This window comes from Dicentrarchus labrax, unplaced genomic scaffold, assembly GCF_905237075.1.
Source record: "Dicentrarchus labrax unplaced genomic scaffold, dlabrax2021, whole genome shotgun sequence".
In the NCBI taxonomy this organism is placed as follows: Eukaryota; Metazoa; Chordata; class Actinopteri; family Moronidae; genus Dicentrarchus; species Dicentrarchus labrax.
This window is the reverse complement of record NW_026136719.1, coordinates 7158767-7175401: the sequence shown is the minus strand read 5'-3', so window position 1 is coordinate 7175401 and position 16635 is coordinate 7158767. Positions and strand designations below refer to the sequence as shown.

The following is a 16635-nucleotide window of genomic DNA, read 5'->3' as shown; positions in this document are numbered from 1 at the left end:
GACAGGGTTAATGGACTGTACAGTTCCCTGCGCGTGGGCGTGTGCACAATTCCACACACATATATTGATTTTGAGTAGAAGCTTAGCATAAATAAGGAAAGACCGGCACCGGTTAAAGGAACTATTGCCATTATTTCATCAAGTTTATGGCTGAAATCTGGGAACAGGGTGGACAGGACATGAGCGGTCAGACGATCAGGGAGGTGCCAAACAAACACCTAGGTTACCAACACTGGGGGAAATTATTATGATCCGTTACATCCATCACACTTTACAGGCAGACTTCCTTGACCTACCACAATTACAATTGTTGTGACCATTACATTTTCTGTTTTGTTGTATTTTGTGTAGACTTATTTTCAGTTTTACCTTAAGATAAGTGGTGATAAAATAAAGACAAAAACAAAATATACGTTTGTATATAATTAAACAATGAAACTGTTGGCTTGTTTACAACCTGTCTGGTCTTGGGACTGATTGTGCTTTATGCCCTGTCTGTTGTCTTTTTTATCAATGTCACTTTGTTGCCAGACCTTAGCAATTACCTTGGCAGAGTGCAATGCTATCTTTAAAGAGATGATGGCCAAAAGTACAAAAAAAAGACCCACGTTGTACTAAACTGGCTTTTTCATTTAAGAGGATGAATTGAGAGAAATACAGAGAAGAAAATTAGGCTTATGATCAATGGGCCTCATGAATAATTGAGCACAACAGTGTTTTGCAGAGAGAGACAACGGAGAGAAAGAGAGAGGAGTGTCCTCTGATGTTTCTCCTGTTTGGGCTTGCTGTAGCGTTGGATGTTCTGCTAACACCAGCACTTTCATGCAGTGGCGTAGTAAATTTGATGCACACAGGACAGAGTAAACATCAGAGAGAGAGAAAGAGAGAGAGAGAGAGACACACAAAGGAGTGGATTATATAACACTACTCCTCTGTAGCAGATTCCGTTCCTGTGCTTCAAATAATTCCCCCTCTATCTCTCTCTCCTCCGGATGAGCGGCAGCAACAGCAAGGCTCTGAATCGGATGCCTCTCCCATCGACCCGGGCGAGCTGCACCCCTCCTCCCTCTCCTACGACTCTCTTCCTACTCGCTCCTCCCTCTCTCCCACCCTCCCTCCTTCACTTTCTAACCCTCTTGCTCCTTCTCCTCCTCCTCTCCTCTCAGCTGTGGATGCCCTCCTCACTTACAGTATGGACTCGGGAGGGGAAGGAGAAGAGGGTTGGATGGAGGACCAGTGGGAGAAATGGTAGGGCATCTCTCTCGTTCTTCTCTTTTTCTTACTGGCATGCAGCAACATGGCTGTGTGTGACCTTGTGAGCGCGCAACTGCTAACATGCCTGTTTCTTGCTATATGTCGTCTCCATGCATCTTAAAGCTCAGGGCAGGCATGCCCTTGAAGGAGAGCGGATGCATATGGCCGTGTGTATGTCTGTGTCTAAAGAAGAGACGTAGAGCGTGCAGCAGAGGTTGCTGGTTTATGTTGACCATAAATAGGACCAGAAAAGCCACAGAGGAGAACACAAATCACACTTTATGTTGATGTGTGTGTATTATGGCAGCAGTGCCGATGTAGGAGAAGCGCTGGATGAATTTGTGTCTTTAGAGTTTGTTTTCATACAGTGGGTGATGGTGGGGGGTTGTTTTATCTGGTGAACCTGACAGGACGGTCCTGATCCTGGTCCTGGTCTTGTCCTTGCAGGAGGACGAAGCTGATGAATGACATACAGCATGCAGCCTTGTAATCTCTCAGTGGGAGCATAAATGTGTGAATTATTGGGGAGAGATGGAGGAAAAAACACATAGGCAAAGGTATACGAATCTGCTGTGACGACTAAGTGCTGGGCTTAATGTGTATGTAGTGTGAGGGGACTGAATCCTAACTGCACAACACAGATGGTAGTCCTATGAGACTGTAACGTGGGAAGAGATGTGTGAGTGTAAAGTATCCATGACTGTATGAGTAAAATGACAAATAAACAAATATAATAAATATTTGGACAGATACAGTTTTTTACAATTTTATTTTGTTTTAAAAAAAAAAATTACCTGGGGGGATTTTGTTCCATAATTAGTAGCTCATTTGCATTTTCACCACATATTTGAAAATGCATTTTTCTGATTTGTCTATACCACAACATGACCTTTATCCACTGTAAATTGCAGAAAGTGTATTTTTGCAGCAGGGAATATAACAACTTGTGGGACAGTAGGGATATAAAATCCTGGTGGAAATCTGATTTACCCCTTTTGAAGTAAAATCTCATACATTTTCAGTGAAAATCAGTGAAAACAAAAAATGATTACCCTTATCTATATTTGACCTTGCGTGCAACTTGTGAACAAAAACTGCAGTCAGTATTTACAAGCAAGCTGTAGGTAAATACAGTGCTGTTTGCATCAGGGTCATAGCTGGATTCAGATAAAGACTAATGAGCTGGCCGGGCCCATCATGGCCTAAGCGCGAGGTCATGCTGTCCTTCATTAACAGAAGTAGAGAAGCAGGCCGGAGGAGGCACAAACACGCCAGCAGGCTGCCCTGTCACCCCCCACTGTCAGAATAATGCAGGAGTTTATCCCAAATCCTTAACGAAACAAACTGAAACATCCATCCTGCAGTGTTGTTGTCCTCCGATGTCATTTTACAATACAAACAATGGACATAGTGTCTGGGATTTCATGTTTTCTGAAGGGACATTTTGAAACCTGGACTTTATCCACACGCTGACATTTTGTCAATTACATAGCTCCAGAAAATCTGAATTTGTAGATTGTAGCTGAGAAATGACCACAGCTGAGTTTTAAAACCCAAGATATGTGTCCGTGAAAGAACAATCAGTACTCAAACTTACCCCTCTTAAGCTTTTAAACCGTCATTATATCAATAATTTTATACAGGGAACTGAGTGTAAGTCAGTCATAAACTTCAAAACACAGGTTGTCTACCTGAAGAGGAGTTTCCATAATCACAGGATCACAGAAGCAAATTAAAAATCAAACTTTCTGTTATTAATATTGTGCTAGTGGGTGAAAGATCATACATGCTAAGAATAGGATCAAATCACTGAATAGCACATAAAATATTAAAATTACCCCTGGAGAGGAACTTGAGGCTTAAGACACATTAAAGTAAAATCAACTAATGAGGCTCCGACATCTCTTGGGGAAAATCATTTATATTGTAAGAGATGTTTGGGGTCTTCTCAGATGACTTAGATTTCATGGAGTTGCTACAGGGTGTCTATTAGAGAAATCATTTGCGTCTGCAGTGGCTTTAGCATTAAGCTACGATTTTTACATGCAGACTTTTGCACACATGCATGCAAAGTCACTGAGTGAACTTGAAATCAATTCTAAAACTATAAGCTGTCGTTGTTGCTGGTTCATGTTGTCCTATTTACTTTATGTGTTTTAACACATGTAGAAATAGAAAAGAGACATTGTTAGTCTCCACAGCAATATTAAATGAGCAGATAGCATTAAGTATCTTAACTCCTGTACTCATAAACTGTTGCTTTGCACCAGGGTGATTTTTGGTTATTATACATTCGTAGCAAAGGAAGCATTTTTATGGTTATGCTTAGAGAACTCAAAACAAGTGTTTAAGTTTTGGAAAAGCGATTTAAAGCATGAGAAGGCATAAGTCAAGTGTCTTGATATTTAACCCTAACCATCTTTACCCAGCCATAACCAGTGTTAAGGTAACATATGGCATGTAGGATATAAACATCTCTCAGGTGTCAAACATTCACTCCACTTCCAATCTTCCAATGACTTTCGTGTTGTATAAGGATGTCACACATCTCTATTTTGGTAAAATAGCTAAAATGCAATTGAACATAATCGAGGCAGCAACTAAGTTCCCAGAACTGAACGGTGCACAGTAATAACATGAAGATGTATTTTGTAGGAGACAGTGCAGGTCCAACAGATTTCACAATTCATGGTATCTTTTCAGCAAGCCATAACCATAATATAACCTGCTCTCAACTTGTCTGGCAGAGGCAAAAACAATATCAGGGTGCTGATATAATAACTAGTTTGGTTCTTGTGAGGTAACAGTGTCACAGTGATGATGTTGGTGTCAGCCTGTTATTACTACGGTCCGAATGATTTGCAGCGTCTCACTTTCATTGACGATGAGACAGTAGTAGCTGTGTCACAGGGATATCTGCCCAGGACAGCCAGTCGGCTGAGTCAGCCTGCATTGATCACGGGGGTGTTGAATGAGGATGTTTAGGGTTCTGGATATTCTAGCTTATTAATGGGTCCATTTAGTGTACATTCAGGAAAGTTAGGTGGGATGTTTTTTCTTTGAACAATTATGTGTGTGCATATGGATGTGTACCCTCAGTTGCCTAAGGGTCAAGTGTATCATGTAACTGCAATGGACATTTGTTAGATGTCATCCTCCTCTTTTTTCTTCCACATTTCCTGTCCATATCTCTAATGTAATTTTACTGTTTGTAAAGCAAATGAGTTTAAGGAGGACACTCTTGCAATAGTAATTGCTCAAAATATATTTAGGGATTCTTCACAGTTAAAGGACAAGCATATAGGATTGGCATCTAGTGGTGAAGTTACAGATTGCAACCATTTGAATACAGCTCAGCCTTCCAAACTTGTAGTAGATACTACGATGGCTGGGAAACTCAAGTGAAGCCGTTTGTCTGTTCTGGGCTACAGACAAAAAAACAGCTCATTCTAAAAGATCTTTCTAAATGTTACACACTTACACCTTTAAGGGAATTCCAAACCTGTGGCTGTTTTTCCAGTGAATCTGAACCTTTTGGGGAATTGATACTGACAAGTGTTTCCATTCTTTTAACAAGGTTAGCCTAATAACAGTGACACCTCTCTGTATATAGAGTACAGTCCAACAGCACCAAAAACTACTTCCTCCAAAATGATTCTAAAGTTGTATTAATACCTCTTTTGAACATTATAACCTTAATAATGCTTATATTCATTGCAGGACTGTTAGAGTGCAATGCTAACTGAGTTAGATGTGAAAATATTCTGGCACTCGTTTTCAGCGTAATGTGTATGAAGTTACTGTGCAGCTGAACATCTTCCTTCAGAGGCAGACCACTAAATGAGCAAAACAAAATGACCGTTTCACTTAAATATTGACTAAAAAACCCACCTGCGATATACTCGTCCATTCTCCCAACCCTACATGGAACAGCCTAAAAATGTTAAAAACTTAGGTTAGGTCCACAGCTACAGTGCTCCCTGTTTGGCTGGATGCTCTTTAAACAGCATTGTGGGTGGGAGGCAGGTCAGGGATCATGTGCAGGCCAACAGGTGACTGCATGTAGGAGGGAGGGATCTGCAGGATGAAAAGAAAAGCTTTGTTCACAATGTGTCAGATTCTTACAAATTAAGTTTGTGATGCATCTTTTGCTCTGTTAAAATACAAGAAACATACATTTAGACAGGTGTTTGCTAACAGTCATCATCTTTATCATCACATTGCTTATTCTATAGAACAGGAATGACATTTCTCCACTATTGTGGGAACTAAAATTGTGAAATACTATTATGAACCTGAGAGACCAGACTCACAGAAGAACCCTGTGACTATTTATGTGAATTGAGTAAAAAATTAAAAACAAATTTGTGTCTTCACACCGCAGCTGTGACGCGACTGTGCATCCAGTTTGATGTGAGCGTGCTCGACATTGCACGCCCTGCATGCTACCCTGTAATGTCTGGGCCTTGATGTGTGACAACATAATTTACTCTGTATTATACACTCTGTTGGTTTTCTTTGGTGTCTGCTACCTTCCTTACCCACAATTCACTGCTGCAAAGGGGTCACCCTGTCCTGTTCAGGTGGTTTATCTCCCGGCACTTCATTTTCTCCGCCCTCCCTCCATTCATTTTTGTCCCCATGACTCTCTCCATCCTCTCACTGTCCGCTGCTTCTATTTGCACTTTCCTCAGGTCTTGATCTACAGTCACGACATAATTTCCTCTCACCTCTTGTTCGCCGCTCCTCTTTTTGTCCTTGTAAAGCCCTAATCATTGGTCAAAACCAGCAATTGAGGGTCAAAATAACGTGACACACTTATGGCTGATTGGCTCCGATTGGCATCATATTTGTAGTTTTTTCTTCCCTATTCTTTCATTTCATTTCTTCTACTCTCCTCTCCTCCACCTCACTCCTCCTTCCTGGAAGTTATGCTGATAACGGAGGGACACTTGGAAGCATATTGATTTTGTTCCTTTCCCAGGGATCTGTCTGTATTGTAATAAATTACATTTGTAGTGAAATGATAAGATAACACTTTTTGTTATTCAAAAGCAAAACAGTGTCTCCAGACCAAAGTATGGCAAGGCAATTTGGTTGGGACAAAAGAAGTTCAGGTGGCACCTTAAAGCAACATTTGTAAGATTCTGTATTTTGAGCACCCAGTTTCAGAGTCATAAATATGGACAGCCGTACAAATGCATTTGTTATGATTACATTACTAATGATCAAAAACTAATGAGTCTACAACTTTTCTAACACAGCCAAACTTCAAGCAAGTGCAACAACACAACACAAAGCAAGCCAGCTAATATTACTTACTAGTCCAACAGGAAGAACGACTGCTTGCTGCAGTCTGCAGCCTTTTATTTCATGAACCAACAACTAAACTATGGCAGATTCTCTCTCCTTTTCTTTTCTTAACTTAGCATTACCTGTATCCATAGAAGGTGCTGAGATGGGTAACATTGCCACATCGCCTGGCATCGGATCTGGCATGACACCGCTCTCCATCTGTTAGGCATTTGTGGCTGTAAAAATCTCATATCTCAATGATTCTGACTCTGAATGCTTGTTAATTATATTTATATAGAGGTAAAACCACTTGTAATGTTATTGCAAAGTAATCTACAGTATCTAAACTACTCAAACATACATCAAGTGATATTTTGAATGTCCACACTGAGTCAAATATCACTAATGTCAAAAGATCTGAGAATTAACACCAACTCTGCAGCTCCACACAGCTTTAAGCTAAGCTTTGTAGCAAATTGTTTTGGTTCCCCAGATGGCCATGCACTGTACCCTGTTTGTAGCACCCCACTCCCAAGCCCATTCCACACACTGTATTTAAAAAATTTACTCATTTATCAAACACAAGCCAAACCACGTTACCCAGACAATAAAGTTGTTCTTTTTACTACAAGTATTGCTGCTTTCCTAGCTGTTTGCTAGTTTTGAGCCTAGTAAACATTACTCAAACATACTGTTTTCTAGAACAGCTGAGCCATTGTAGTTTTCATGAGTGATTATCAGTTTGTTAGGAACCATTTTCAGCTGTGTCCATGGTTCATGGAACTTGTAATCCAGTGCAAAAGTGTGGCTCATTGATGTGTTTTTAATATTTTTTTTGGGGGGGGTTGGTCAACATTGGCAACATGTGGCAAAGAGAATGAACCTGTATCAGACTTTGGCTGCACAGATAATACTTGTAAGTACGATCAGGTCATTGTTGGTTTTGGTCTTTATATGGGATTTGCTGACAATAAGAAAAATATATCCCTTTTAGGAAACTCTACAAAGCTTTATCATTAAAATAGTTACATTTTAATTCCAGTTGCAGGGGAAAATGCAAGTCAGCTGCTATATAACTTTGCATTTAGATGCCATTTTAGAAAATCAAACCTGAAACTTTATTGTCGCTGCAGTTTTGCCAGTTGGAGGATTGTTCAGTGAAGGTGGATGATTTCACTGGGTGATTTCATAAAGTGTCCTCCTCCCACTGCTTCTTTGTCTCAATCAGGTATATTCCCATCTGAGATCCTTTACTCCCTAACAATAGATTGCTTGATTCAATACTCTCTAGCTGTCTTCTTCCCTTTCTTTTTCTTACTCCCCTTCTATCCTACAGCCCTTCCTGCCTCCTTCAGGGCCTCATTATAGAGGTAAACAGATGCTTCTACCCGGGCTATTTAACTCCCATACCCATCCTCTAACACGTGACGGCTAAAGACGTCCGCAGCTGTGCGTGCTTTTGCAAGAAGAGGCAGCTGCGGTGTCGATGTACCCAGAAATGACATTAGCATCATGCAACAGGGGGATCATAGCTCTCAAAATTCACCAGGTCTTTCTGACAGCTTGCTGTTCTGCTCCTTGTGATCGCTGTCATCTTCTCTTTCCTCCCTCTAATAACATTTTCCTGCTGTCTGTTACGCCCAGGAGGCTGCTGGGTAAAGAGATAAAAGGCGGACATAATTACAGATGGGGAAAACTGAAGCATTGTTTACTGGAACCTAATTGAAACCTGCCACAGACAGCAGGACAGTTCATTTCCCTGGCTGACACTGTGATATCCAGGGTTGCTGCAAGCATAGCCAAGACCAAAATATAAATGTTTTTTTCCTTTAGATAGATAGATACTTTATTTATCCTGAGGGAAATTCAGCCAGCATCACACTGGGTTGTAGGTAGAAAACTGATGCAGATGCTGTAATGATAGGATTGTTCAGCTTTGACAAAGGCTTGCACACTGAGAGCCTTATTGTTACATGATTAGCGGTTGTTTTTGTCATCCTAAAAGTTGTTCCAACACGGTTGGTCAGTTGGTCAGAAATATCAACAACAATTGGCCTGATTGCCATTACATTTTATATATCATTAGATACTCCATGTCCAGAGATACTGAATTCTAAGGTATTAAGTCGTGGCCCATTTTCAAGCACCACTTTGATGTCAACTGTTCAACTTTTATACAACAAATAACCAAATTTACTGAGTACACTGATTCTCCTTAGAGGACGACGACTCTGATTTTGGATGCTATGAGGTTGTCCATCCATGTTAAATTTGTGCTTTAAATAGAATAACATAGCGGTGTGTATTTTCACCTTTAGTCTTTTTTTATCACAGGGTTTAACCAATTTTATTTGGACTTGTGGGTGTGGATGTCATTTCTCTGGTTGTGGTATTAACCTTGAAGGATCTTATGAGAAATCTATTGATATTAGCTGAGAGTCAATTTATTCAGCTTGACTAATCAAGGTAAACCAATTCATTGATCATGAAAATCTTAAAGTGCAGAATGATCGCCAAATGCAGAAGAGCAGAATAGGGAAGCATTTCAACTCAGAACATGTAATAAAGGCTATGTTTTCATTAATTGAAAACATATCAGTAATCTATTTTAAATGTTTTGACACAATGGAATCCAAGTAAAAAAAAAAGTAAGATTAAGATTCACTTCATAGGCTACTCGCGTGCACCGCGTGGAGTCCCCGCAAGATATCAGATTTCTATGTTGATTGCTATGAAGATTGCTGAATACATTGAAGCTCCTAATTAACCCATGACCTTTTCTTCTGGTCTTGCCTGTCAAAGCACTTTATAAACTCTGAGATCCTCTTAAATGTTACACACTGGACCTTTAACAAAATAATGCGGGGTATGACTACATTAAATATGGGTTGTAGTATATTTTTATAGTGCTTATTTTTCTTTGGAATGTGGAACTCACTTATGTTAGTTAGTTTTATGTTGACCAGTTATGACCAGAACTTGTGACCCATGTTCACATTTGTGTACGATGTCCTTGGGCTTGGATCTTGGCTTGGAGCTGCCACACTGACCCAGATCATTTGGTCAAAAAGAGATTTTGAGATGTACTTTGGCTACGGATGAGTGCTGAAGGATTAACATTGATTTTTATTTTTTTTTCTCCCTTCCCCTTTTCCTCTTTCTCACCCTAATCCTCCCCTTCAACCAGGTTGACCCATGACATCAGCCTGGATGAGTTTGAAGATGACGACCTGTCGGAGATTACAGAGATCACAGATGAGTGCGGGATGAGCCTCAACTGCAATGGCCCGGATATAAAGGTAAGCCGCCTCCGCAAAGAGCTGGTTCTCACCATTTCATTTCACGAAATAAGCTTTATATTCTTTCAAGGAAGTCTTCCACTTCTTAAGAAATTTCATGTAACTAATGACCTGGTTTATGACTGTGCTGCTCTCATTGATGATTAAAATTTACATAATACTATAATGTCAAATCCTCAGAGTCAAAAGAATTCCTGTCCATAAGACACATTTCTCATTCAAATAAGATTTATTTTTCTTTAAGGTCATTTTCACTTTTATGTTCATACAAGCACAATAGCTGTTATACTTTTCAGCTGCAAAAGGACACAGTCCACTGCAGTTTAAAAATAATGAGGTCCTCTTTTGACATTGACTTCTCAGGAAATGCTTTCAGTAATAGAAAAAACAAAGAGGAGCTACTGATTATGTCCCTCTAAATAACCAATGAGTGTTGCTATAGAAGGTACTTTTGAATACAATTTTGACTATTTTCATGTATAAAACTAAATAAAACAATACACAGACCAGTAATCTCCTTTCTTAATCGTCATGCAAAATTAATCAAGTTTTATGAGACTGCCTTGCAACCATTCAGCAACACTCAGCTCAGTGAGGGGTCGGACTCTCCTCAGTGTCATTTTGTCCAGAACAGCTGCTGCATTCAGCTTCCTGCCAGCAGAGGAAAGAGGCCAGAGGCAGAGAGGCCTGACAGACAGTGGCAGAGACGCTCTGCAAAAACTTTGAGCCTGATCACATATGATTGCCCCGCTGCTTCCTGGTTATCTAAATAATTCACTCTGAGCTGTTTACTGTTTGTTCAAGTCCTCTGAAACTTTCGCTTAAGTGGATACTTTTTTTTGTGGCCACCATGGGCCCAGTATTACCCTGGTTTTCTCAAGTTCTATTGGCATAGAAACGAGTGTATGTCATTAATGAAAACTGGAGCGAGTGTGAAGTGCTGCTACGAGAGTGAGAGAGAGGGAGAGAGATGTGGAGTGGTACAGAGGGGAAAAAATAAGCAGAGGTAGATTTATTATTCTGTCAGATCTCTCCGGCTGTTCCCAGTGAAACCATCATCACCTCCTCCTCCATTCAGCTCTGCTACAGTAACCAAGGCAACAGGATGGTCGAAGGGCTTTTTTCAGTGTAATTTATACAAGGAGATGAGAGATTTTTTTTCCCTCTGTGACTCGTATTTGATTGTTTTAGTGAGTCGATGACCTGACAGATGAGAAAATCGCTCCGTTATTACAAACTGCCTGGAATACTTTTAGGCTGAAAAGGCCGGTTCTCTCTCCCTATGCTTTTTCTTGTCTTCCTGTCCAGGGGGCTAATTATAGCCCAGATTACTGAATGTGAGAGCTCTCTGCAGGAGGTGTGTATGTGTAGGTGTGGACATTGATGACTCATCCCCTTGCAGGGGCCACACTGAGATCAGAATCCAAAATGGCTCCTTGACTGGCAAACAAGAAACAGTTCTGACAGCAGCAACAACAACAAACCACACGTGACGCAGAGTGCCATCACTCTCAGGACAAACTGAGTGTATGGAACATCTCAACTAAGGGTTTTATGGTTTTGTAGGGGAAGAGCAGGCTCTGCTGGTTGGTCTCAATCATGTGTTTTCTCTCAGTCTGTCATTTTCCCTTTTTGTTGATTGTGGATTGTCTTCCTCTTTTAGTTTTGCTGCACATCAGACAAAGAAAATATATCAGTCTTCTACCATGGCTGTACATGGAGGTGCACAGCTATGCACGATCTAAACACATCAATAAAGGTTGAAGTAAGTGAATGGTGGAAACAGTTTTGCACAGAGCAAAACAAATGATTACAAATCAAAAAACATGACCACCAAAAAGAGATATGGCACTGTAAACAGCTGTTCTACCATAGTTATCGCAAAAAAGAAATTACAGTACAGTAAAGTAACAAAAAAAAGGATTCGGACCGGACCGGTCAGCGTCCTATGAGGAACTACAGCATGAGCTACGAGTGTGGTTTAACGCTCGATGTGTGTGAGAAGGGACTGCTTGAAAAATCAGTTGAGTTTTTTGAAAGTGCCTGCCCCTTTTCTAAACCGTTTCCAACTACAACCAGATGGTTCTGTGTAACAAATCACCTGCCGCAAAAAGAAACTGTGAAATAAAAGTTAAATAACAACAAGAGCCTGACAAGTTATCTACCTCAGAATGTTGTATCAGCAACAAATTAACCTCAAGCACTAGACTGATTTCATATTTCAAATTACAAACATAAGTAACAAAACAGGTAATGATCAAATAATGACAGTGAGAGGGAGGACAATAGATGCTTGTCATACATGCTGCCAGTGGCTTGACATTCAGAATCTGCAGATTAGAATTTCAGAAAAGTCTGATTGGTAATCCACGTTAAAAGCAAGACGTGAGCTAACGTTAGTGCTACTGAAACGTTGATTTTTGTTTAATTCACGCTGACTGTGACCTCTGTTTGAGTGTCTTTGTCGTCAGAGCCAGTTGTCTGTCTGTCAGCAGCAGCTCCTGAGGGAACCTCCTGAAAGGACAGTGGTCGGTCAAAGTGTCTTTACCAGGCAGACTACTGTTAAAAATGTACTGGATAAAAATAGTTTTAAAGGAGGCTGCTTGAAGATTGTACAGGAAGAAAACTGAATAGTTTTTCTTGATGGATTTGTTTTCCCGCTCATCGTAGCACTGAAACTGCAAAGCTCACACTGAAACTGGGAACCTTGATCAATCATTACAGATAGAGGAGGTAGAGGAAGATTTGAGTGATTTAAACTGTTTGTGGAGATTAAACTTCACCAGTGTGCACCAGTTGAAAAACAAAATAGACTAGACGTGTTAAAGTGCCCCCTGGGCTGCCCTTCCAGTGGGGAAAACATGATGCAGTGCTACGCTATATGCTGTGCCTTTTAAATGGTTAAATAATTCCCTGTGTTTTTATTTCAGTGGTGGTAGTCACATGATAAAACAAGTTTAATCTTAAAGGACCTGTGTGTAGGATTTAGAGGCATCTAGTGGAGAAGTTGCTTATTGCAACCATTTTAATACAGCTCAGCCTTCCTAGCGTGTAGGAGAAACTACGGTGGCCACAAAACTTGTGAAAAACAGCACCATCTAGAGCCAGTGTTTGTCTGTTATGGGCTACCGTAGAAACATGGAGGTTCAACATGGCGGCCTCCACGGAAGAAGACCCATTTCCTCTGTAGTTAAAAATGGCTAATTCTAAAGTAACGAAAACACAACAATTCTTATGTTCAGGTGATTAATGAAAACATAAATATTATATTAATTTCTACCAACAGATCCTCCTAAGTGTCCTAAATAGACCAAAAATATGATAATGATAGTAGAGAACACCGAAGTAAAGCCAGCAGGTGGATGATGGAAACACTCGGCTGAATCTCCGGGATCACCCTGAAGGTCATAGTGGTGATGATGATGATGAGAGAGGTGATGGGTGTCACAATAGTCTGAAAGATAAAATGACATAATGAAAATTTAAAGAGCAGCATCCAGTAACCCACTGGCTCAGGGAATGCAGGCAGAAGGATGATCGGCCAGTTAAAGGGCTTGGCACTTCTGACAGCTTTGGAAAGCAGAAGTGACAGAGAAGAAGAAGGCAGGAAGAATGAGAGAGAAAGGCTCTTCCTTGTTGACTTTGGAAGCTTCATTTAGAGTTTGTAAACTGGGGTTGTGGTGGAATCTGCTTACAGCTGGTGGGTTTTCAAAGATTTTCTGTCTTACGTTCACTTGTATTGTTATTAAGTGGGTTGTTTTGTGCCTGTTCCTGGCTCGTGGTGACAAGCTTCTTTAACAATGTCTGGATTGTAGCCCTCCTGCACTTCTGCAAGATCTAGTTGTTTATACCTTATCATTGTTGGGAACTTGTTTCCTGTCCCTACTTGATTGTTGGAGCTTGAAAAACAACACATAATGTCCGAGAGGAGCTTCAAATGTAATACAGGGAAGATTTAGATAATAATTTGTGCCAGTCGGTAACTGGATAAATCATGTCTTAAACAAAGTTGACCCATGGTGTTGGACAATATACAAGTATATGTTCTCAGAAGCTGTTGAAAATTATGCTGAAAGCAAATCCCAGAATACTCGCACTGTTTGTTTCATTAGCATTTAATCCACACCAGATGGAGGAGCTTGTAGTCAAAGAATCAAAAGCCACAGCAAATTACATCACAGTGTTTATTCTTTAGTTTCTGCTATTTCCATTCAGGTTTTTAACATCCACTCTTAAGCAGCACATAGATGGTTCAGTCTTGTGGCTCTCATTGACCTTACTGCATAAAAGTAAAGGGACCTGTTTTTGGCAAATAAGTTCTGATAAACCCACAGTTTGCTCCCAGTTCAGCCCCAGATGGCAGACAGACAGTTAGCCACTAGCTATTGAAGAAAATGGATCACCTACAGCTAAAGAGTCTGAATTTTTCTTTAGGAGCTGGTGGAGACCAAACCAGAGCTAAAGGACAGTGAACATGGGCGATGGATTAATCAGGTGGACACAAACACAACTCCAATGGGATGTTAACCATGCTTTGGGCTACAAATCTAATGTAAATAGACCACCAGCTGTTGTGTGGCCAGTGCGTGGGTCTCTGTGTTTCTGTGAATTTTCTTTTTCTCTTCTTAGTTTGTCTTGCAAATTCAAGATTTGCATGAAAACATCGTTACTCAAATTGTTTGGAGATGAAAAAAAACAGAGGTGAGGACCAGTGAATGTCAGACAGGCAGACGTTCTTTCTGCTTCTCTGTCACATATCAGTTGTCACCACAGACCTTAGGGACATGGCTTTATCTTTCCTTTCTATTTAAAAGTGCACAGTGTTGAATGGCAGCCTGGACTGTTTAAAAATGTACGAGGAGGCGGTACAGCTGCGGAACATCAGGGGGGGTTTTGGGGAGCCCTCACTGTATGTACACTCACAAAGTGGTGACCTCATCAGTGAGCTCACCATCCCAGGGGAGTTTTAGGATGCATCTTGTCTCATCAATAATGGAAGGTCACAAAGAAGGAGAACCACTCACCCCAGACAGGCGTGGTGTCTGCCTCATCAGGGAAGCAGTGGTTGTAAATGTGAGTGTGTTTGTTCTAGACGTAGGGAGGGGTCAGAGGGTGTGTCCTGTTACAGGTCAAGCTGGGTTCCAATCACATTTTCAGGTTGTTGTAAATGTTGAATAAACTGTAACAATACAACAATATCTTTTGGTGTAAGAAATGTGCATCACTGCCATCCTTCATTCTGTCGCCTCCAACTGTGTCGCCTTTTTCGACCTCAGAAATGTTTCCAAGAAAAAGCTTTTCTGATCTCGAGAAGTTAACCCCCATTTCAACCACAGGATCCTGGTTCCAGGTTTACTTCTTATACCACTTAGGACAAATAATGAAGGGAAGACTTTTCATGCTGTCCAGGGCTCACAAACCAGAACACTTCATATTCATAAATGGAAAACATTTAGATCTGGAAATGGTCTTCCTCCGTCTTTCTTCAATTTTATTTTATACCATAAAAGTGAAGAAGGAAAATATTTATAGCCCCTGCCCCTCAAAAACCTTAACCTGCATCTTGAATGGAGGAAGGTTCTAAATTTGGTTTTTAGCCGGTTCTAGAGTTAGTATTTCTTATAGCCACAAAACTATTGTGGCAGAGTTAGTTGGTTGAACACAAACCTCTATGATGCAACATGTGTTCAGGATTCATTCACAAAGTAAGCATCCACTGGTTGCCAGTAGTATTTTAGGACTCGGGATAGGAATTTCTTGGTAATTTCTGTTTGAAAGAACAATATGTTTATAACTTAATGTTATTGGCGAAATATTTAATTTTTGAGATTTAAGCAGAAAAATAACCTGAAAATACTCCGCCGATCAGCATCACAGAACAGACGGGTGTCTCGTCTTTGTGACATTTTCCAGTTCCATCTCCACGTCCAATATAATATATCTATATATATATATATATATATATATAATATCACAGTATTACAACATTAAATTATGAAACAAGTAGAAAAAGATAAACACATTGATTCTGTTACTTTCTCAAACATTGCTTCAGTCTAATTTACCAAATCTTTGCAGCTCCATTCTCAGATGTGGTGTAAACACAAACATGAATTAACGTAAGGGATTCATAGATCCGGAATTTAGTTACTGGTTGAATGCACTCAATTCAAACAGTCAAACAGAAGAAGATAGATTTCCAGACGTATCTGAATTAGTGTGCACATGGCCGTAGTTATGAAGGGTTAATGTGGAGCAGCAGAAGTCCAGAATGAGCATTAAAGAGATTTGATGTTCCTCAGAGACATGAAATGACAACATGCATTATCATGAGCACTGTGTGTGTGTGTGTGTGTGTGTGTGTGTGTGTGTGTGTGTGTGTGTGTGTGTGTGTGTGTGTGTGTGTGTGTGTGTGAGAGAGAGAGAGAGAGAGAGGGGGAGAGTGCTTCTGTGCATGTGTAAAGGGGTGAATGGATTTTATTAGCAGTTATTTTGTCATGTGAGGATGGTTGAAAAAGTCATGTCAGGGTGGGGTCAGATAGAATAACATTAAGTGACTGCAGGAACATAAACATAACCCCAATGCTGTATTTACACACACATACACACACACTACATCTTACTCTGTCTAGACTGCCCTCTATTGTCACATTTTATTAGACAGAGAGACATAGACAAAGCAATGTAAAAATAATATTAGATCAACTTAAACAATACATTAAAGTAAGTTATTGTCTTCACATTAACCAAAATTATTCAAATCCGGCATGACTCTTTATTGACAGTG

At 40.3% G+C, this 16635-nt stretch overlaps 1 protein-coding gene across 3 annotated transcripts in view; it reads left to right on the top strand.

Moving 5' to 3' along the window:
* The window catches only part of mapk8ip1b (mitogen-activated protein kinase 8 interacting protein 1b), a 52820-nt gene that overhangs the window by 7131 nt on the left and 29054 nt on the right, over positions 1-16635 (top strand). For 2 of the 3 annotated variants that reach the window (XR_007880931.1, XM_051379481.1), the window contains exon 2: positions 9737-9848. Coding sequence is in view for 2 of the 3 variants with exons in the window: in XM_051379481.1 (XP_051235441.1) it covers positions 9737-9848 (112 nt within the window). In the remaining variant the exon portion in view is untranslated. Of the gene's footprint in view, positions 1-950; positions 1249-9736; positions 9849-16635 lie in introns of those variants that run through there. The other variant, XM_051379482.1, reaches the window with a different exon arrangement.